General features: G+C 37.0%; 1 protein-coding gene across 5 annotated transcripts in view; it reads left to right on the forward strand.

Annotated features, from left to right (window-relative positions):
- The window catches only part of ATXN7L1 (ataxin 7 like 1), a 107582-nt gene that overhangs the window by 71612 nt on the left and 11513 nt on the right, over positions 1-24457 (forward strand). For all 5 annotated transcript variants that reach the window (XM_053942059.1, XM_053942058.1, XM_053942060.1 and 2 more), the window contains 5 exons: positions 6060-6282; positions 14256-14539; positions 19371-19453; positions 20308-20564; positions 22610-22802. In XM_053942059.1, coding sequence (XP_053798034.1) covers positions 6060-6282; positions 14256-14539; positions 19371-19453; positions 20308-20564; positions 22610-22802 — 1040 coding nt within the window. The remainder of the gene's footprint in view (positions 1-6059; positions 6283-14255; positions 14540-19370; positions 19454-20307; positions 20565-22609; positions 22803-24457) is intronic.

A 24457-nucleotide genomic window follows, 5' to 3' on the forward strand; every position in this document is an offset into this window, starting at 1 on the left:
AGAACGGTGGTTATTTTAGCACTTGATAATTTCCCAATTATGTCATTTGACCTGGAATGAAGCTTGTGATTGTTGAGCAGTGTTTTACGCAGCAGATCAGTCCGGGGGTTGAAGCTGGCAGTTTATTTCCTTTGTCAGTTTACAAGAAGTATCAAAATGAAACCGACTGTGCTATTTCCTTTCCAGTGCGCAGTGCAAGAAGGGTGGAACAGTTTGCGGATATTATTTCCAAACTTTTTCAGCTGGACTTGGAATAGTATTTTGTCAAAAAAGCTGGTAAAGTTATCCTTCAGTCTTGCAACATTATACTGTAGTTTGCTAATATCAAATACAATTTTATTTTTGTTTAACCTCACGTACCGGGTTTTGCTAGTGTTTTTTCAGACTTTGGCTGCAAAATGAAAGTGCTTACAAGGTGTTTATGAATTCTTGTTATGAACCAGCTGCCAGTTCCTGCAAGATGACACATTTCTGCAAGAGTCTAGGTTGTTCATTTTCTGGTTGCTGGCTGTTGCTTTTCGGGCATGTGTGGGGTTTTTTTCTGTTTTGGTTTTATTAGGATTAATGCCAAGTACATTTGCAAACTTTGAACTGGGATCAGTAAAAGGTGGTGGGTTTCATTTACCCTTTATTGAAATTGTAAGTATACATTGCTCAACTTTGCACTGTGAAAGGCTGTGTAACAAAGCACCTCAGGATATAATGTAAATAGAAAAACTGTAATATGTGCTTAAGTGATGTGAGTTACCATGAGTAACATCTTCATCAACAAGACTGTGAGATACTAAATTTCATTACCATCTGCTTAAATATTGTAAATGGGGAGTAACAGTATTCATATTGTGTTAAGGGCTGTTGGATCAGTTACTTAATGTTATTCCAAGTAAAAGGACTATGAACTCAAGTGTTGTGATGAATACAAGCTTAAAAAGGAGTTTTATTATTCTATAAATGTTTACTAGCAGTAAATAACTTTCTTACCTTTCTGATCTTTAGCAATTAAATTTTGTTAATTTTTATCGAGCTATAATCCATAACACTGGGTCTCTGAGTTATTCATGGGTCAACCTAAAATTGATTTTTGGCTTAGGCCTCATGTGCACAGGAAGTCAGATCATGCTAAACAAGAGTAATGTTTCAAAATGACTGGTGCTGACAAAGTTTTAGTGTCTGTCTTCTGACAACATGAAGGAGATTTTTTTCCCTGTTTTGTTTCAAGTATCTGAAAAAAAAAAAAAGCACTGAAAGATGAAAGACATATCTTTCTCTATGCTCAAATTATATCCTTACATTTTTCCTCCACGATTGTCTGTCATATTCATGGAGAAGGCACTAACTGGGCAAAAACTTTTCACTTGAATTGATCGATTTTGAGTAGCACATGTTGGGTGAGAATGTGGATGCAGGTGGGACATACTAAAAAATGGGTTTTTGTTTCTAGTCCAGATAAGAGATAATCTGCAGTTTCAGGATCACATAAAGTTGTTTTTTGGTAGGAACTGCAATGTTTGAAATACTTTACTGGCATCATTTTTGCTGTAGTGTCATTGTAAGGTTTACTGTCAGCTAAGTGAGTGCTTGATCTTGTGTATATGAGTCGAGGCAAAAATTTCAAAAGAGACTTTCTACTCAGAATGTGGTTTTGCCTCATTTTCCCACATGCTGTGCTTGTGGCTCTGGAGCTCATGTTGCCCCTCTATTGCTTTTCTTTTTTTGCTTATGATTAGAAGATGTGGTGTTTCCTGCAAAACAGCTGCTAGTATTCCCTGGTGACCCATCAGAGAGGATCCAGTGGAATTACAGATTTCAAGGCAGACCTAGAGGACTTTGGCAGCTGCAGCAGAGATTTGGGGAAAGGCAGGGCGTTGCATTGTGCAGGAGGCAGGAAGGAGGATTAAAAATGGAGTATAAGGGCATAGGAGAGAAGCTCTGGAGATTCAGGGACTGTTAGGTCTCCAACAACATAAGGACTTCACATCTACAAACAATTCAGATTTGGCTGAGAAAGTTGGACTATATCCATGTTTCCATAGGACATGGAGAATCTCCTGGAATAGTTTAAGATCATTTGCAATGCTACTGATGCAGAGTTTGCAGTGCACCTTAGAACTGTACGGAGCGCCAGGCTTTCGGACATTCACCACTGAATAGAAAAAGATATTGATCTGAAATTGATTCTATAGAGAGTGAGGTAATTCAGTGAGAGTGTTAAAATTTCCTCTGAGATTAATGCCATTAATACGTTAACTATTTGACAGCAGAAGTCACACATTGCTTGTCACTTGCTTGCAGTGGCTGCGCTGAGACAGCTGAGAAGTTGCAGAAAGATTAATGTGGTAAAGAGGATTGTAACTTTGATTGTGCTCCTGTGCTCTTGGATTTGACAGCACCTGGTATTTAGAAACAAAACAGAATATGTGTTGTTATTTATGGGGAATGTATGCATCCATTTGGAAGTATATAAATGAATCAGAAAAATTATCTTTTAAACTGGAGCACATATTCATAGCATTGCTGAAAAGTGTACAGAATTTAGGTTAGTATCTTATCAGTGATGATAACTGGTTTTCTAGTTGCCTTGCTGCATTTTATCATTTCTAGGGGCAAAAACTTTCATTCTTCTTTATTTTCATCAATGTCCACTGGCTGTATCACTGCTGTATGTGAACGGCCATGTCCACAGCTGTGTGAAAACAAGTTCACCTGCTCTACTAGAACTAATCTGTCTACATATGAACTGCAAATGAGCGTAGAAAGTGTTACACAGATAGCTGATTGTCTCCTGAATATGTTAGAATGTGAATATTTAATGTTATCACAACTATTTGATGTGCAAATATATTTTATTTGCACATTAATTTATTGCATAGGCTGTATAATAGTAGATTTGGACATTATGTGTCATTCCTTGTATATATGTAAAATAGGAACAGACAAATTAGTAAAAAAATTTTTAAATGGATTTGATCATAAAAGTCAATTTGATAGAGGAGGCCACCACCACCCTGGTTTTAGCAGGTGGTCTGACAGCTGATGACCTTTTTTTGTCACATATTCCCATTATTTCTCTGAAACATACTACCATTGTCTAAGGGTGATTGACTACCATGTACATTGTAAGAAATGCAGAATTGAGAGGCAACTTGATAGCTCTTGAGAAGGAATATACACCAATATTTAGTTACAATTTATGCCCTCACCATTGAGATTTGTCTGAAAATTCACACCTTTGTCAAATACAGGCTCTTGCAAGCATGCTTGCTCAGCTCAAACAGGAGTTTCTGCCCCTTTGGAGGGAATTACTCTTCCAGCTCTCCACTGTGCCATACCTGCAAGGTGTTCCTGCCATCATCTTCTGCTGACATTGAATTGACATTAACTTTAGTGAGGAAATGCGCAAATTTTACCCATCCAAGCAGTGTCTCAGAACACCTCTGGTTGTGTGGCATTGACTATTCACATTCTTTCTCCTGCATGACTACAAAAGTCGCAGTTTCTATTTCCATTCTAAGAAATTTGAAGAAAAGATGGGTAACGCTGATGATACTCAAATGTGTATTGGAGTCTGTCTAAAAGGTGGAAGACTTTGTGTAGCCATGCTTTGGGGGAAGAGGGGTGTTCGAGGAGGTAAAAGGAAATGCTAATTATAGCAGTCTGTTCTGATCATAAGAATGACCACCAAACAGTATCTTGAATATTCATCTTTCCAGAAGATTAATTTTAATAAGAGTAATATATTTCATTTCCAAACATATCCATAGGGCTGATATTGATGACACAGTTTAGTAGAAAGCTGTCAGGCCTAAGAAACCAGTAGCTGTGTTGAAAATTGGAGTAATTAATCCTAAGTTTATATAGTATGTGTGTGGAAAACATATTTTCTCCCAAGTTTTACTTTATATACAGCTTGATTTTGTTGGTAGCATAGCATTTCGTTTTCATCAGTCCTCCAGTAATTAATGGGAAAGTTGCAATTTTTATTAGCCTATTCAAAATTTATTAAATAGGTGCTGAGAAGATTGGTAAATCTTGAAACAATAACTATTATTTAATAAAATAAATAGATCATTAATGGAACTGTGCATTTCAGAATCAGATGTATAGCTTACACAGATGTCACCACAAATGTGAGGTGAAATGAATGTAAATCCACTGCATCCTGCAAAAGAGTTTTAAAGGCAGAGGCTGCACACTGAAGTGTGTGGTGGGGTGAAAACTGGCAAATGATAGGGGATGTTACGGGAGTGAGGATAGACATTTTTGTATTTGAAAAAAAATTAAGACTGTTTTGCTCTTGAGTTGCAGGAGAATCTGGAGGAAATTCCAGCATTGGTAATTAAAGCTGTGAATGTGAAGATATGGAAATGCTTGATCTTAAATAAAAAATGTCTTTATTTAGTCATTTGAGATCTAATAGAAACATTTTGGAATATTTTTTAAGCATTTCTCTTTGTTCTTGAGGTATTTGCGTATTGCAAGTTAATCATGGATGAATCCTTCTGCTACTGGCAAGTTTTTACTTGTGAGGATGCCAGACAAATTGTCATGTTTTGATTCTGTGTGGGAAAATTTTTCTTAGGTGTCCTTGAAATATCAAACTAGCAAGTGCAGGCTTGATGATGCAAATACAAAACCTTCCCATGTATTAGCAGGTCAGTGGTACTTTCTTAACCTGCTCTTGGTTGACTGGGTGATGGTGGTCAAGCTCAAAGAGTAGCGCCCACTTGGATTCTTCAAGTTAAGTGCTGAAGGCTTTAGGCAAGGAAAAATTGCTGCATGTTGAATGAGAAACTCCAGCTTGTCTGAAGTACTTGGCCTGTGCTCACATTCCGCTTGCTACATTTGATTACTCTGTTGGTTGTGGGGGTACCTTTCTGATCCCTTCTGTGATCAGGCTCTTGGTGTTTGGGCACCAGCAGACTGCAGTCAGTGCCAATGAGCCAGGCCCTGCTGACTGGAAAATTCCTCTTCCCCCAGCCCGTCTGTGCCACCCGCTGCTGCCTTTGGTTAGGGAGCACTGGGGCTGGGGAAAGGGTGCTTCACAAATGGGGCCAACAGGACTGTTCAAGATTTAGAGCACCCCTCAAAAATCTTACAGCAAAGATCAACTCCTGTCTCTTGTAATGTTTTGTAGTTGTGCTGAAGTTCGCAGCACAAGCCTGTTGTTCGCTGCACACTGATGCAGCTGGCTGGCCAAGCACTGGCACTTCTACCCTGGAGAAAGATATGATTAGTAAAGGATGGCCAAAACAGTCTTTTTACTTAAAAATATGATGGATTGGACATTTATATTTTAGAAAAATATTAATAATGACCCAACCAAAACAATTTCACTGAAGCCTGTCTATCTGGCTGGATCAACCAGGCCTTGCTTTTTTGCAGTGCTTGAGAGGCCTCTGGTGTGAGCATGAGTAGTGCTGACCTCCAGATGCCACATTTGTAACTGAGACATAAACTTCCTAGGTTTTTTGCACATGCCATTTGCTCTGTGTAGAAAAAATCTCAAATTTTTATCTTGAATGGTGCTTGGAGATAACCAAGCAAACCAGGCAGAGCCTGCCTCCCTGGAAGGGCCGGGAGCAGTAGACCTTTAGCTGCTTTTCAGTCTTCCCGTTGTTTTCCTTACAGTTTCTCATTAAAATTAAAACAAGATAGTCATAAAGTAAACTGCCCAATAACCAGGTCAGATGAATTCATCATGAACCATTTTAGGAGCAATCACATATCTGTCACAGATCATTTTACTGAGTTGTGTTAGCTGCTACATACTCTCATTTCTTCTCAGCATGAAAGACTTCGTACACCAAATATAAATTTTCTGCTAGATAATTGCCATTTATTTTACTATATTTTACATTTTTTTCAGAGCACTTTATGAAGCTGATTTTGTCTAATTATCATTTGGCTTGATTACAATCACAACAATAATGAACTGGTGTTCTTTGGAGTGATGAAAATCATTGTAACTAGCATAGAGAAGAACAATTTCCTCTTTCCCAACTTGTATTTTTAATTTTAGCCTATGACATGTTGTAAAATTCATTCCTTTTCTGTTACAGAACGAAGACACAGTTCAATGTGTAAACCTTCCCCTTCTCCAGCTTCTCCAGCCTGTAATTCCAGGACATCCCTAGTACAGATGAAACCGAAATCCTGTATCAGCGGCCATAACCCTGTCAGCAGCAACTCAAAGCCATTCAAAACGCCCAAAGACAATCTACTTACCTCCAGTAGCAAACAGCACACAGTCTTTCCTTCAAAAGTATCACGGGATAAACCATGGTAAGTACCAAAATAATAGTTACCAAGGATGTTGGTGTTCAAAGTATCTCTCTATATATAATCACAATCATAAAAAAACCCCATATTCTCATTTTACCTAAGTTTACAGTTTAGGCCTCTATATTTCTAAGGGAGGAAACTGGGATATTTTTAAATGAAGAAAAAAATTATATATAGGAAGTGCAAGAAGGGCTGGATTACTTTTTCAGTGTTCCATCAAATGTGTTTTTCTAAGATGCATATAGCAAGTGAGGTATTGACCCAGTTTGCTATCTTTAAGGTCCATCTTCCATTACACTATCAGCCCTTAGAACTGATGCTTTTAAACAGTTTAACAGGATAATTTTTGCAGAGTTTTTAATATTGGCTTAACTGATGTTCATGAAAACTTACTGGTTATAGTCAATTATCTTCAATAGCAGCTACTGTTGGAGTTCATTCTGTGTTTTGATAATGTTTGATGCCTTATAAGATGACAAGAAAATTCCGGCTGCAAAAATCACTATTTTGGGAGTATCTTACATCATGTACTGTGATATATGCACACATCCATATTGAGACTGACTGCCGTGCCCATCCTCCCATGACTGTGATGATAGAAGCAGAGTTGCAAAATATATATGACAGCAGAACTGGGTCACTATTTTATCCCTTAAGAAACTGTTTTGTCTTCATTATCTACAGGAAAGATGCTTTGTGATTAGGCTATTAGGTCGGTGACTTGAGATCTGGGTTCAGTTCCTGGTTCTGTTATGCCTTGGTCTCTTCAGCTTCAGTTCTGTCTGCAAATTTGAGATAGTGAGACTTCCTTTTTCTTAAGATTTATCTACTTACATTATAGATCCTTCCCTTTTATATGTAATACCTAGCATCAGAAGGCCATTATTTTAGGTAGGGTTTCTGGACACAGCTTCCTTAAAACAGTATATCATTTAATGCAAACCATTCACTCATGAGACAAAGAATAAGCTCAGATTATGTTAAATGCATTGCTCATGTTTCTGCCTGAACCCTGCACAAGTTGGCATGATTTCAAAGACAACAGCATCTGCCTAGCTGTAGAATTTACCTTGCCCTGGAAAAATATATTCTTCCTATAAATCTGGGCCCACCATCTTTTTGAGCATAATGAGCATTGTGGGTAATTATGGTGTAAAATTCTGAAAATAGGAAATCTGATTGGTTAGACTTTACACTCACACATAAATAGAGTAACAGAATAGCCTCTGTCTCAGCTGTAAGTACCTCATTTACTACTTGAAACCAAAAATTATTGACAGAATAGTGACTTTTTCTTCTGAATGTTGGAGGAGAATTTTATACAAGAGGGGATTCTTTTATAAGTCTAATTAAAAGAAAATCAGAAAGGACTTCCGAGTATTAACACTATTCTTGACTGTAAACCTATTTCTCATCATGTTACAGGCAGCGTCTTACATATCCACATTTCAGGAGACTCATAAACAATATCTCCTGTTCTGGCAACAGATGTCATTCTGGCAGTCAGTAAAAGCTGGAAGGGAACAAAATAACTGAGCATTTCCACCAATCACTTTTCCCTTTATTGGGAACATCCTAAATATTTGCTGATGATTATTAACAAGGTAGATTTAACCATTTAAAAGTGTTGCACTGCTCTGTTGATTGGCAGTGAATATGACAGTAGTTGTACCAAGAATTACGTCATTCTTGCAGCAGTGCTGGGAGATCATACTGCAGTTTTGTTTTGTTTTGGGGGAAAATTAGGCATATAGTAGTTAAAGATACTGTAATTACTGCATAGCAAATCACAAACAGTCTGAAGTGAAGATCAATGAAATTCTCTTGCAAAATAATGTACTAAGTGTCTAAGATTACCTGATTTGTTAAGGAATAAAATCTGTCTGCTAATCATCACAGGTTATAGAGAGCTGGCAGTTGTTACAGAAGAAAGTGTTTGTTCCTATTCCATTAGAGGATTATAATATTTATTTAGAATACTAGAAAATATTCAGCAGATCTGATTTAAGGTGAAATTATTAATAACATTTATTATTTTTTAAGATTCTGTTTTCAATTTAGCTGCTGCACAGGCCATAGAATTTCTTGCCTTAGCTTTTAAAAAGAAATACTGAAATGACACAGAAACATTTGTCTCAAAAATGCAAATAGGATTCATGGTGCATCCAATTGCGTTGTGGTTTGTCATCCTCAGAAGCTTCCAGGTCTTCAATGCTTTTGTCTGTTACATTGTAATATCATACCAAGCGTTTATTTGACCTAAGTTCTTCCAGACAGTTGTCAAATCAGCTTATTTCAGGAATTATATCACTTTAGTGATTGCTTTTCAGACCTGGAACAAGCTTTGTTGGGCTTGCCTGATTACTGCATCTCCTTTAAATTTTAGTTGTTACAGTTAGAATTTTGGAAATGGCCTCTGCAACAGCATAGACCAGTAGATCTGTTGCTGTGCCTGACTTCATGTAGCTCCAAATTTGTTACAGTTTTGGTTGAGGCATCATCTTACCCATTAACCAAGTAGCTCTTTTTCTTGTTCATGTCCTGTGTTGTTCTAAGATGTGCTCCAGAGGTTCAGGTTGCTCCATAGCTAATGCTTTAAAAATCATGATTGGAATGATCAGATAAAAGAGATCTGGATCTGTTTCATTTTTTAGCTGCTGTTTTAATACCTCCCTTCTTGTAGTTGGAATATAAAGTATTATTGTGAATACATCATCCAGAAATATCTGTCAGTTCTGATTTTTTCCCCCTGTATCTCTACCATCGTTGCTATTAATACAGCAGTGCTTAGAGATGGAGCAGAGCTGGAGCACCGCTGCACTGTGCACAAGATAAATGCAACGCATCATTTTCTGCAGCTTGCAGTTAGGGTGGTAAGAGGTATAGCAGAAGGGTAGAAACTGGGGAGAAAAGGGCAAAGAATTGATAGAAATAAAAATAATAATGAACAAGTGATCATAATTAGTAAGCATAGCTCAGATGCTTACCCTTTATAAAAGGCATTCCTGCAGCCAGGAGCTCTCTTCCTCATTGCTGACCTTCCCTAAGGATGCTGCTTCGCTTGCTGTGCCCCAGCACAGCTTCTGGGTGCTGCCATGGTGGATTTAAGTGCTGTGATGCTACAGGGTGTTCATTTCCACCTATCCATGATCCGAAGGCAGCATAAAATTGGGGTAAAGTGTTGAAGTAAGCTAGCACTGGGAAACCAGCTGAAGTAGATCTCCTTGGCCTCCTTCCACAAAGTTTAGCCTGCCAGAAGTTCTGAAAATGAAAAAAATGAGATAGAAATGATGTGGTTTTCATCAACACAGAAAAAACTGACTCTTTCTGCAAACAGAAAAAGGATCCCAAAGGTATACCTGTGGGCAATCCTTTAAAATTTATAATGTCACTTTTCAAAGTATTTTTTATCATCTCTTGGCCTTTATTTCTATAAGGAATTACGATTGTTCATAATGAGGCTGAGAAAGTGAAGATGGTCATGATTTAAGGATATTCCTAAGGATATTTGCTTCCTATCGCAGCATGGAAGCAAAACACAGCAGGACCATATAATCTAACATTAAATCACAAACATTTTGTACATTGTAGAGGCAATTCCAGCAATATGGATTAGAGCAAAGTTTCATGATTTTAAATGTTTGTGAATTTCTTTTCTCACAAATTTGAAGAGTTGATTGAGTGGCTGAGCTTTTAGATTAATATAATTACAAATAACCAAAACATAAACCCAGCAAAATTACATAATAGGAAGGAGAAATAATTTTTAAAAGCCAAAAGAAAGGAAAACAAAAGTAAGAGGAGCTACAGGTATGAAGAGTGTTGTGACATACTACAGTTGTTTTTCTTTCATGCTGGAAGGGACCTACAATGATCATCTAGTCCAACTGCCTGACAAAGCATGAGAAAAACAGAAGGAAATGTTACCTTATTTGAAAAGAGAATGAGCTTCTAAAGCCTGTCATGACCATGCACTTTTTGTAGTCCTCATTTTTGAGCCTTTGGTTCCTTTCTAGTTCATCAACATTGGTAATCGTACCCCTGGTCAGCAACACTAGAAGCCACATTCCAATATCAGTATAACCTGGGGAATGTGAAAACTATTTCTTACTTGCCATATCCCATTGTTGATATAAGCACAACAGTACAATAAAATCCCATATTGCTTATTCATTGTGACCACTAAATATTTTTGTCACTGTTTTTCAGGGTGTTGTTTCCCTGTATTTCACTGCAGACTGAACAGCTTGTTATTTCATATGTAACTTTACATTCATTTGCATTAAAATGTCTCTTTGAGTTAATGAACTTTACCAAACACTCCATATTGCTTTCTATGACATTGTCTCTTCATTATTTAGTTCCTATCAATCCTGATTCTGTCAGCACATGTTATCACCAGTAATCTTATCTTTATTTCTCAAGTCCACTGAAGTTTTTGGTCATGTCAGACTTGGTAATGATGGCTAAAACTGCCCCTAGCAAAACACCCCCAGGGAATCATAAATCTCAGAAAAAGTAGATTTGATTTTCATATTGTTTATCATTTGCTTTTAAATAATTTTTATTTGTGTTTTATAATGCCTTTCAAAAACTGGAACATTTTCATAGTTATCTTTGTCAGCTTATCTGGTAACTTCATCAAAAAGTGAATTCTTTGCCAGAATCTGATCCTCAGCAAAACCATGTCAACTTATTGTTTATTAGTTTATTTTTATTAGCTTTTCCAATATTTCTTCCAAGACACTTTGGTTTGGGTTTTCAGCATGGATGAAAGAGCAGCACTCAGCTAGCTTCTCTAAGATTCCAAGATTCAATTAGAAATTAATATGCTGAGACCCAATATTGCTCCAAATCTTTTGGAACCCATTGTCGCATTATGCACATTCCCTTATGTAAAAAGAAAATAATCAATCATTATTTTTCAGCTGGCACTTTGCACTTACTGAAGGCATCAAAAAGCATTTTTATCTGACTGGAGAGAGTTATCCTACTTCCTTCTTAGTGCAGAAGAAATAATTAATGTTTCTGATGTGTTTGCTTTGGAAGTAACTTTTCTTGCCTATTAGGTAGATACTGCTATTCTTACTAGAGTTTCTTTTGTCAAAAATGTCTTTACTGAATAGATTTTTTTCCTCACTTTTTATGTTTGTTGCATGTTGTTTTTCTAATTTTCCCTTTCAACAGCTGTCTTTAAAAAAATCTAAACAAGTTTATTGTTAAAAACTCCTTTTAAAATTCAGTAAATAAGATTAAAAACCTGGGTTTTCTTTTTCTAACAAACTTTTGAAATAAATCCTCAATTTTTTACTTAAACTCTGTTTGGGAAAAGAATTCTTTCTAACCGTCAAATATAAATATTTGTGATTTAGTTGCTTTTTAAGACCTTGGTAGTTTACTCACTGTCCTGTGGACCTTCCAATTTGCCATTTAGTAATAAATTATTCTTTATATATTATGCCAAGACTAAACTAGAGGTCCTCACTGTTGAAGGCAGTAAAAGAGAGAGAGAGAAATTATAATCTGTAACTGCTGAAATCATAAGTAATTTACTATGGGTACCAGAAATCCTATAGAATGTGTATATCCACAGGTACTAGAGTGATGCCTAAAGAGGCTAGCCAGAGTTGAAGAAATAAAGTAGGTATTTACTAAAAGGCCTTCAAAGGATATGCCTTGGGCAGTACAAGAGCCCGGCCATGGCTCTGCCCAAGATGGATGACCAGTCACGAGTTCTCACACTTTTGTAAGTTTTGGTCCATTTAAATATTGGGGTTAATTGTGCAATTACAGTTATGAAGTCCCATCCTCTCAGATTGCTCTCCTCAATTCACTGTTTACACTTTTTGGGCCTGAAGTTGCAACGGTGTCCTTGGTTCTCAGGCTGGAAAAGGATTGTTTTGTCTAACTGAACTTGCTAACACTTTATATGAAGTTCAGAGTCACACACTAAGGCATTACAGCATCTAAAAACTATGAAAGCTAAAACTTAAGGCATCAGTAGTATTTTTCTTTTTTCTTCTACACTACAATGAAATGCATAATGAAGGTTGACTTGTTGATCTGTAACAAAATGAAGCAAAAATATTCCCTCCCCTGGGCATTTTTCATTATCACAGTTATCCAGCCATATGTGCCCTAGGATCTGAGATTCTCAACACTGCAAAACAGAGAAACCCTCTCCATTTTTATTAACAATATTTCATTATTAAACCAGATCATACACTTGATTTTTTTTCTCTGAATATCAGTATTTTGAATTAAGATAGTTCTTAGAAACTGGCCATGAAGATTTGCTCATATGTTTTTATATAGTTTAGGTATAGTAGAACGACTTAAAGTAAAATTCTGCTATTGTCAGAAAATGTAATTGCCATCTGTTCAAAGACAAAAACAAAATAATTCCTATGCTGAGATGTTAAAATTTTTGCCTGCCATTTAACTTAATAAATTCAGAGCAGTTTAAAAAGGGAGAGGATCAAATCATCCCTTTCATAGCTACATGTTTGCATTCATTTCTGATTTTGTGAGTAAGGTACATTTTTTGCTTAATGACTGGCCAGTGCTTTACACATTTCTGCAGTTGCATCTGTATTCTGACTAACTGCTACATTTATAGTATCACAGAAGACAGAAGTTTTATATAATTTAATTTCAGCTCCAGAAGGTGTCTTGGTGTCTAAATCTTCTTCATAGTTGTGTATACTTATTGTTTATATCAATGTTGGTACATTTTCCTATATTAAAATACCCTTAGAATAAGGTTTATCATCTTCAACAGCTACAGAGAAAGAGGTTTGTAGGAGCTCAGGAAAGTCAAGAGTTGAGTTATTTTGAACCTTGTTTTGATGTTTCTAAAGTGTGTGCCATGGAGAATGCCATCTCGAAGTAATCTTTTTCTGATTGTGAAAACTCCACACTTGTAAACATTCCTTCTGTCGAAAGGTGCAGCAAAGGTTCCACTTTCAGACGCAAAAGACTGAAATTGTGTGACTTGTGAATAGGGGGATTTCCCTAACTATTCATGCATTATGTTGTATTTTTTATTTGGGTTTGTTTCAGTAGGGAGTTTCAGTAGGGAGGGGTATATAATTTATATTTAATAACTGGTAGTCACAAGATACACAGTTTTGGAGTTGTTGAGTAGATAAAAAGCTATCACTGGATATTTCCTCATGGAGATAGAACCCAGAAATGTTAAAATATTATTGCAGCTGAAAATAATTTGTCTCAATCTTTTTTGCTGCCAAATTGAGAAGGTAACATTTGTTAGTGTCATAAATATGCAGTGATGGTAGTTAAGTTAGAGTAAGTTAGTTACTGCAAACTTTACTCTGAAAAGGGCCAACTAAGTTAAAAATTATATTGAGAATTTTTATTTGTAAGTCCTTAAGATTTTATTAAAATACATTGTAGTAATGCTCAAGTCATTAAGGATTTTAGTACTTTTAAAGGGACAGCTGTTAAGATTTCTATGCTTAAAATCTCTTTTCTCCTTGTTTCCAGAACTTGTATGTCATTTAGACACATCTGAGCAAATGAATTATTTTTGTGTTTGTTTAAAAATATTAATATTATTAGCAAACTGCTTCGTTATCATGGTGAGTTTAGTACAGCATACACATGTCTCGTATGTGCTTGTGTTAAAGGCATGAGACCGTATTTGTAAGGAGTATGTTTTGCTTGGTACCAAATACTGATTTTGCTTATGAACAGTAGGGAATTGGATCTTAAAAAAATACAAAGGTTCATTTTCATAATTCTCTTCATTGCCAGGCTTTACAGATGCCTGGCTTTGTAAATGCTTGATGGAACAAAAATAGTCAATACTGGTACCAAGTATTTCATTTTAGTCTGGTCTTAAGATGCTGTGTCACTTGCATTGAAATTCTTGTATCTGTGGAAAGGGATTAAGTAACTGTAAATCTTTGGTGCAAAAAATAACACATGAATATTTTTCTTTGATCTTGCAGTGTTCCTGTTCCAGTAGTCAGTCTAGAGAAAATTCCTAACTTAGTGAAGGCAGATGGTGCCAATGTTAAAATGAATTCTGCAACCACTACCACCATCACTTCGTCCTCAACTTCTTCATCCACCATACCTGCTCCAACTTTGGTTAAATCTGGTTTGACATCTAAGTCAGTGCCACCATCACCAGAAAAGATTCTGAACGGCAAAGGAATTGTAGCTCCATCAATAGACAAGAAACACCAAAATGGCACTAAAAGCAGTAACAAGCCTTACAAAAGACTTTCAGGTACGTGATGTAGTTCACCTTTTGTGGTAGTCTGTTTTTCTTTGTTAATGCTTCTATAGCTCATAATGCAGCTAATACAATGCTGGGTTTGGTTTGATTTTTTTGCTGTAAGATGCCGGGTTGCATGTATGAAAATTAAGGCTTTCACACTCTTTGCATGTGTAAAGTATTTTTAAAGTACACATTCTGTTTAGCTTGAAATCACTGGTCAACAGGCCAAATACAAATTTTTAAGGAAGTAAAGTTGTTAAAACAGCAAGTCAGAAGACTTCTTTAAACCATTATGGGATTTGAGTCTGTTTACAACAAAGGAAAATGTGCCTTGGTTGAGTGACTTTAGTTCAGTCATGATCAAGTTGAACAGGTTTAAGACATTGGTTTATCTTCCAAGTCATGATTTTTTTAAATACTCTTTTTTTGTTGTTTTAGATATGAGAAAATTCTTAAGGAGCTATGGGAAATGCTGGGGAAGTATTAAAAGTCATCATTTCCTTTCACCCCTCTCCCCCTGCAATTCAAATATGAGTGGCAATGTTTCTAGCATGATGATCTTTATCTTACTCAGGAAGACAGGACGGTGGAGTTGAGAAAATGACGTTAAATGGGAAATGCCTCGGATGGCCTTAGGCAGGGTGGTTTTGAGGATGTAAGTTCCTGTCCAAACCTGCCACCAAAGCACAGAACACCACATTGTGGGAGGGCAGAGGCTATGTTAGAAAGTTTGCTGTCCACTGGGAGGAAGAATTATTTTCGGGAGTTCCCTAGAGGTGACCCATGTCAGCTGTTGGGCAGAGAGGAGAGAATTTACCCCTGAAAGCAGAAAACAGATTTTTACTCTGAGTGAAAAGCAACAAAGTGTTTTGAGGGTTCTTATTTTATGTTTTTTTAAAGCAAAAGTAACTGACTCAAATTTATGACTGAAGAAGCTGTGCAGGGTCTATTCATCAGCTGGCAGTACTTTGTGACTCGGGCAGGAACTTCTTGTGTGTACTGAAAGGCTAATTTTGCTAATGGCAGCATGATCCGCATTGGATCGTCACTTTGGCACAAAGTTAGTTCACATGATTTCTAAATGTGCACTAGTTATGAACCAGTATAAGTTGTACAAGATAAATGCTTTCATTTCCAGTTAATGAGTGTGTCCTATTTTTTGCCTGAATATCAGGTTTATTTTTTTCATTTTCTCAGATTTGGCAGTTTGCCTATGGTACTGCTACCTTGGCTGAATTTCAGACCAGTGTGAGGTGTTTGCTAGGGCTGTGTGGGGCATGGAACAATGCCATTGCCTGAAAGGATTCAGTACACTGATTGCTTTCTTAACTAGTTAAAGGTGGCATATAAGAAAACAGAACCACTGTTCATTTATAGCTTTTCACAACATGAAAAAATGGTTACAGGAGAGTAGCTTAAGATTAGGCTTTAACTCTTACATTTTACTTTTTAAGATCCAATATATTATTCTAAAAAAAACTCTATATTTTACAGTTAATTTAGAATATTGCTTCCTTTTAACCTATTATTTCCTGTAATGGGTTAGATGCTGAATTTAGCTAATTAAGTTAATCAATTCAAAATTCTTCCTTGAGCAATTTAAACTGTTAGTGGTTTCCCTCATGTCACCACTTACCACTGCAGGGCTGCAGGTGATACTTTTACATTTTTGTGCAAGTGCTTGCAGAAATGCATTCATAAAGGAGAATCAGTTCTGTAGAGCCTTCCTACAGCTTGCTGCCTTTACTGTGGAGGTGGCTCTAGCACTGCTCTTTCTCAAAGCTCTGACTTGCAGTGTCTTCTAGGCTAGGGAACACAGTGGAAATTTCTGCACAAGACTGACTGAGCACCTGAATGGGCATGTGTTTATTTTTGTATGGTTAACAAATACACAGAACTGAGACCTTTTTTTTACAGCTCCTCTGTCATGATCAGATTTGTGATCTGTTCAGTCTTACTTCCATTACCTTGAGTATTGATGCAGCTATGCAATAATTTAGGGATTATGCAAATTGTAGAAGTCCTGAGAGCACTGGAGATGAATTGCCTGTAGATTGTGTGTCACTATGATGTATTCCTCTCCATTATTATACAGGACTGTGCAAAGGCTGAGAAAAAGATCTTGGAAGGTCATTGAGATTATTATTTGAGTTATCCCATAATTTCATTCATTTCACATGAAAAGGATGAAACTGCAGCTAAGAGATTTAGGTTTCCCTCAGTCCGCTGCCCTGGAGCTCTATGGATGTTAATTTTTGAAGCTCCTTAATAAATTTGGCCAGTTTGCATCTGTTTCCTTCCCTTTTTTAGCAACCTCTACTGTCTCTCACACCATTTCCCTGACTCTGATTGAAGTTTGTTTTTTTTTTTTTCTTTGCTGAGAGCTGATGGTTGTTTCTGTGATGAATGAACCTGCTCTCTTTTCAGGAGCACTGTCCTTGTTGAGAGAGAGGAAACAGCTTGTGGAACCACAAAAGACAGTCTGTAGCTGCCCAGCATAAGTGGATCAGAGTTTCCTAGTAGCAACTGCAAAAAAAAAAAAAAAAATTTTTCCTAAATCTTCCTTAGTTCCTGTTCTCTTTGGGATGATGTTAAAGAATGCAGATGCCCATCTTATGCCAAGAAAAACTGTTGTGTTGCAAACAGAAGTTTATGACAGTTCAGTCTTGGCCCTTGCTCTTCTCTTGGTGAGGGTATATCAAATGTTCTTCACTTGTCCACTGAATGTGAAGAAGTGGAATCCATTCCAGAAGAACAGCTTTCTCGAGCTGTGCCTGTGCACAGGGGTCTGGGGCTTGCCATGCTCCACATTTCCTAACACAGTGGGCAGAAGCTGCACGTTGTTATTGATAAGAAGGTGGTAAGTTTCATGTAGTGTGTTGCCCAAAACAGGCATGTATATAGCTGGCAGTTAGATGTTCATGATGTCTCTGGAGCAGCCATAAATGCCTCAGCCTGGAGAAGTAGTTTCCTGTTTGTTCAGTATTTTCTGTTTCTCAAGGAACCCATATTATTTTGTTGTTCGGTCAATGGCAGAGGCTTCCACTCTTCCATCTTATAACTCCTTATATTGATTCTATCTGTATATGTTTTCCTAATAACTGGCTTTGCTATAATCAGTCCAACAAGTCTTGGATGGGCCACTTACTGACAAGTACCAATCTGGACCACTTTTGATTTTTGAAGAGTTTCCCTGTTGGTCCAAAACAGTCCTTGCTCAGTGACTATCAGAACACGTTCCATAGCCTTATAATTGCCTTTGGGACTTTTCATTTGAAGGCATATTTATTAGTCCATATTGTCTCTTTGGTTTGTTTTTTCAATTTGCATTGAAGGTTTTAGGTGGGTCATTCAGGAAACTGTAATAGGAACATCTTACACTCAAACCCCAGGAGCAACTAACTCCTTTAGTTCATGAACATGTGTTTTCATCTATTAAGCAGAAAAAAATAGTTATTATATTGAGTCATACACAGCTATTTTTATGTTTCTGTTGTGTTGTAAATGCCGAAGGAACTACAACTGCCTATAACATATTTCAGTTCCTTTCTAGATTTCACAAAAAAGCCCTGTGCCAGCTGGTTTTTCCAAGCTCCCTTTTTTGTATGGCTCTGCTAATAGGTTAATAATACAACCATTTCATGTTTGCATAAGCATTTTTAAGTGTAGATAGCAGAATACATATAACTGCGAGAAATTGTGATATCTGGAGGCTAGTTGCTGTCTAACATAAGGTGCTTGTCCTTACTTATTCCAGCTGTTCTACTTGCTGTGATGCTGTCATAGCATTGTAACACAGCTGTGAATCACTGTCTTCCTCTTAGCTCCCATTAGTTTGTTTATAAAGAATTTTTAAATCCTCTGATTAAATGTTGTATTTGAGTACAGGATGTTTGTTGTATCTGAATGTAACACGGCTGTATAGTTAAAATAACATTTGGCAAATAGTTTATATTCCTCTACCAAACAAAAGCAAACCTGTCTACCAATTACACCATAATTTGTCAAGATCTATGCAGGTAATGGTAAAGGGTTTTGATGGCATAAACTAAAAAGGGTGTATCCATAGTTTTGTTACAGTTCTTAATGCAAGCCCTAAAATTATATTAACATAGCCTAAGGGAGATGATGCTATCTGTGGTATAGAAATACTAAAATATTAATGAAATTAAATATACAGATACAGCATATTAAATATTAATGCTCTTTTAATGTTAATCATGAGTAGAACTCATGTAAATGCCTTTTCTCATAATCTCTACAAACTTTAAATTCCATCCCTCCCTTCACATAGGGAAATAAAACCTAACATATGTGTTATTTTTATAAAGATTTAGGGGACAGATTTAGATAAATTTTATTTTTAAAATGCCACCAGTAATCAACCATGGGTTGTTTTCTAGATTTTTTAAGTATGTCAGAGAAATGTTTTTTAAAGCACTTGTGATACCATTTGTGTCTTAGCCCAACTCTGGAGCCAGAGCTGCAAATGCTATATTTTATGGCTGCAGAGGCAGGCAGAGTTAGAGAGGGAACTTAAGTCATAGGGAATTGGTTTGGTCCTTTGTTTGGGCCCCTCCACTGTAAACAGACTTATTTCCATGAAGTCTTTGGCTGAAATCCTGCTCTAAATGGTTTTAAATATGCAAGGGTAAAAAAATACACATCTATATGAGTGATGCACATAGCACTGTTATGGGATGCTGGGGTTGGGATCAGTGGTTCAGGTTGTTAGCCTGATTAAACCAAATTCTAACAGGCAAAAATTATAAACTACTCTGGTTAAAACTTCTATAATAATCTGTTTTCTTCTCTCATTTCCCCTTCTCCCATTAAACAGAAAGAGAATTTGACCCAAATAAGCACTGTGGAGTACTGGATCCTGAAACAAAGAAACCTTGCACAAGATCCCTCACCTGCAAGGTATTTTTCTTAGAAGATAAAATATCAGATGCTTTGTTATAGTTTAAATCCTACCACAGTAGTTTGAGAGGTCATACCTGCTCCTGTCTTACAGACAATGGGTATGGTATTCAGGCGCTGTTTTCAGGTAATTCTTTTGTGTAATTCTGTTTCTTTGAATAAGAGCATCTGCATTATTCCACTGATATTTCTTAAAAGATTTTTTCATGTCATTTTATTATGCAAAAAGCATTAACGTTTCATGTAGAAGCCCAAGTGTTATTTTAAATGCTTCTTTTTTGGTTCATGTGTGCAACAATGTTGAAGTATAGTCAGTTTTTAGTAAAAAAAAATTACCATATTTTTGTATAATAAATTACTTGAGGCTGCCCTTGTGATAGTAATAACTCCTGCATCAAAAGGTAGCTGCAATGTGAGACATTTCTAATGAACATTTGTATGTGTATGTGTTGCCTGTCAGTAGAGATCATCAGCTAAATTTGCTTTAAAATCTATTCATGTTTTTCAATCCAATGAAATCAGTTTTTCATTGTAAGTTAAAAGCTACAATGATTTTCTTAATATCTTAAAATTACTGCAATTCTATTTTCCATCTTGAAAAAGGTAAGTCAATAGTCTCTATTATATAAAAAATGTTGCAAAAAGTAATTTTAGCCTTGATGTTGGCGTTTCTTAAGAATGACTTTATAAGTTATCAAAGATAACGTGGAATAGCTATAGTTTTATTTCCATAACTGTGGCTAAAGTTGTTTGAAGTAGATTTTATCTTTTAGAGTAGTGTTGTATCAGAAGTATAGAGGACTCATAAACAATGTCATGCACACACAAATGCTTTTTAACCACCCTATTTTTAGACTCATTCACTTAATCATCGACGAGCAGTTCCAGGCCGTAAAAAACAGTTTGACATCCTTCTAGCTGAACACAAAGCTCGATCCAGGGAAAAAGAAGCCGCAAAAGACAAAGAGCATCCGCCATCTGCAAGGGAAAGCTATCAGAGCCAGCCCACACCAGCACAAGACTCTCTGTCAGGATCCTCAGTGAACTCTGGGCAAGAATCTAAAGTAACATCTCCTGCAAAATCTAGACCACCAAATTCTGTACTTCCAAGGTAGGCAGTGTGGAATGTTGAATTCTGAAAGTGCTGTGAGAAATTTCTTAGATGTTCATACATCTCGTTTTATAATTATTTAATACTTCTTTCGGCTAGTACACAATAAAACATGCTAATATAAGAATTTCTCCTAGCTTATGTTAACCAAACTCTGTCCATGGTAGCCTGTGATTAATTGGGATTGAGGGAAGGAATAGTGTCCACCTTTGCCTCAGAATCTCAGATTAACTGCATTTTTTTTTTTCGAAAATGGTAGTTATAATTAGGAAAGATTATATTCAAGTTATTTGGTCACAATTGAGTAGAAAAGTCTATTTACATGAATCAGTGTAGGTATTAGTGGTAAAATTGTGTACATTTATATAGAATTTTTCTCCAGAAATACTTTTCCAATTATGATGTAATTTAGTGTTGATTTAAAACTATTGATATGAAACTGTCCATAGCATGTCTTCCCTTGTTTTGAAGATTTTTCTTAGAAAGGACAAAAACATTCTTCAGAAGGACAGTGAAAACTTCTGAAGGCATCCTTTTGCAAAAAACAGTGTGAAGTTTTTGATCTAGTGAATTCTAATTGTCCTCTGGAAAACTTCCAGTATGTTTTGCTTATTTGTGGGATTTTTTGGTACTAATTTTGGTTCGAGTGCATAGAGCTCAATTAGTTGTCTTTTTTTCCTATTTATATTTTTTTCATCATTCATTTCTTTGCAGAAACCTTGGTCAGGACTGGGTGCTCATTTTGGGACTTTCCTAATATAATAGTTCCTATTTCAAAGAGATGCTTCTTGTATTTGCCATCTCAGGTCTTACAGAGACAGCTGTTTCCAATATTTTCTGTGTAGCCATCAAGCCTGAATGAAGTTTCATTCCTACAGTGGCAGAGTGGGCCTTGCAGGGTTTGAGTGAAAAGACAATGAAAGAATACCCACATATGAATTGGTGCTTCTCTGCCTAATTCTTGTAAAAGCAGTGAATTTACACAGAGAGGAGCACAGACAGGCAGGTAGAAATGGGGTTTTAGTAGATGTTACAGTCAAAGTAGCAAAACTGGAGTGCAATTCCATGAGAGTCAGCTGCAGAAATTGCAGAGGTAGTAGTACTCGAGGAGGAGGATTTTAGCAGTCAGACATTGTGTTTATGAAGTCTGCATTTGTGTTTCTGCTGCAGTCCTGCCTGCTTCAGAGCAGCCGTGGAAGCCCTGTGGCCTCTCTGTGTGGGCAGCAAGCCTGCGGCTCTGCTGGGGCTCAGCAGCTGCAGCGCTTGTCCTGCGCTGATGCCATGGGTGAGCAATCCCCGCGCAGGTCAGGAGAGGGCTCCTGTCCGCAGGCTCGGGGACTGCTCTGTCCTGACAGCATGAGGCTGAAGAAGATCATCTACAGATTTTGCCCAGTGTGGACTTCTCCTCCAGCCTCAGAGCTCTCAGTACATACTTGGTTGTACAGACTGTGATTGAGAACCTTTTCCACCCCCACTTCTAATTTAATCTGTTTTCAAACTACTTTTGAAGGCAAGACACCATCATACCCTGTGGTGCAAAGACTGCTTTGTTTTATTGCATTTTAGACAAAGGTAAAGAAAACCTACATGCTGTGAGGAGCTCTCCCAGTTACCTCACTCACTAATCTACCTGCAGAGCGGGTCAGCTAAACACTCTTATATTTAGTACACTAATTTTAGTAGGATTTTTGTAACTGGACCCTTGGGATTAATCAAGTAGCAGAGTAATGGTTCAGTGTAAGAAGAACTTATATACCTGATTTTTATTTGTGTTTTAAATATATTTTGTCCCTCTCAAGATCTGAAATCCAACTTCATGACAAATTTAAAATTGCAGGCAATAGAAGGGTGCTTCTGTTAACATTAACTTGATGACAACCCCACAATATATTTCTGAAGAGACGAAATGTCAGCTATTCAGTGCCTTTTACTGTCCTTGTTTACATTGATCATTTCTGGTATCATTTGCTTTGATGCTTGATGCCAGCAGGTAGGTTTACAGAGCCTTTGAACACTGATGATTTAAATGTATATTCTCCTTCTAGACCTTCATCTGCAAATAGCATAAACAGCAACAGTTCTTCAAACCACAGTGGGTACGTACCAGAACTGCCACTGCCTTCCATGGGAGGAGATATCACAAGCAGATTGTCCAGTGATGAAGGAGAAGCGGATGGAGCTGAAGAATCTGAGAAATTAGACTGTCACTTTTCTGGACACCATCCCAGACCTCTTGGGGTATGTGTCAGTCTCTGGCATGCCTTGCCATTGTTCTTGCATAATTAGGGAGAGGAGAACAAAAACGTAATTTAATAAGAAGATAAGGAATGAAGACCTTACATTCTGAAAACTGTTCTAAAGAGAAAAAATACATTTAACAGAAAAGGTTAAGGATGGGATAAGGTAGGAGGAGACCACTACTCAGTACACATGATACATCGATGTAGGACAAGATGGGCAGCAGAAAACCAGAAGTTCTATTTTTAGACTGTCCTCTCAGTAGACCTCAAACTGGGTGTAGTTCTACTAAACTGACAAAAGTTGCATTGCTTTAAATGCGACATGAGCAGCTATTCTCTTGGTTGTTGCAGTTCCTACAAAACTGTACCTTGCAGTTGGTGGCAGAAGGCTAGTACAGTGCTCCATTGATTTCTGTAGTCTGGTTTAAAGCAGTAATTAAATGTCATTTATGTGAGTGTATGTGGACTTAGAAACTACTGCTTCATTCATCTCAAAATGGAAGGGCTCTGGTGGTGGCTCCACCAGTATGTGTTTGAGCAGCTGGTTTTGTCTTTCTCCTGTGTTAATGAGAAATTTCATTGTAAATAGTAAAAGCTGCTTTGTGGTATTATCTCTGCAGTGTGAATTTGTTTATACTGTTCAAACCAAGAAGCAGTGGGAGAACTCTTGAAATTCTTAGGAGTTGTTTCTCATAAAAATTGAGCCAAGGAATACATTTACGTGTCTTCCATATGATATGCAGAATAAAACAAACCTTGTGATAACTGGTAGTGTTGTTTGTATTCCCAAGAGCAAAGGAGAACTTGTTACTGTCACACACCAGAAAAAGGTATGACCCAAACATTAAATGACTGTCAGATGAAATCCTGTATTTGTTTCTTAAAATGAGAATTACTGTAGTCTACATAATACTATGATATGCAGAAACCTCCTATTTCCTTGGTACTATTTTATGCTGCTTTGGTATTGCTGACTGCTTCTCTATGAATTAAAAACTAAAGGTTCGCTGCATGGGTGCCCACACAATTCAAAAAATAATCTAAGTGCAGCCAGTTCTCGTACGTGCCTCAGCAGTGAGGCGTGGCTGTCAATAGGCATTTTGGTTTAGGATCCTAGCTCTGTTTCAAGGCAACCCCACTGACTCATCTGTTCTCTGAAATCTTAGCATCTCTCAACTGAAGCAGTTACTGGTAGTGAAACCAGTTCTTAGCCTGTATCAGTGTGAAGTCAGAAAAGATAATGTAAATTACCTCCAGATCATGCTAAATTGCTGAATTTCATATTAAAGTAGACTGTTTTCCTTACTAAGTCCCTCTCCTGGCCAGGTAGTAATAATTGATCGGGGGAAAGTCAGTAGCTACTTAAAATGCCTCTTAGTGGTACTTGATGTTAGTGGTAGCTCACTGGGAGGTGAGGCTAGTTTGTCAATTTAGGTGGTGGTTTTAATTAACCATTTAACCTTGTCATGAAACAAACTTAAAATGAACAGTTGCAGTCACCACTTGCTGAGCATTAAGCTGACGAGTACTTTGAATGGATGCTCTTCTACCACATTAGTGCTTCTGCTGTCAGCCAGAATTGCTGTGACTGGGTCTCTTGTGTGATGGAGAGTTGTCTTGTTTTTTGAGGATGGTTTGTAACAGGTTTCTCTC

The sequence above is a fragment of the Vidua chalybeata genome, chromosome 5 (assembly GCF_026979565.1).
Source record: "Vidua chalybeata isolate OUT-0048 chromosome 5, bVidCha1 merged haplotype, whole genome shotgun sequence".
NCBI classification, from domain to species: domain Eukaryota; kingdom Metazoa; phylum Chordata; class Aves; order Passeriformes; family Viduidae; genus Vidua; species Vidua chalybeata.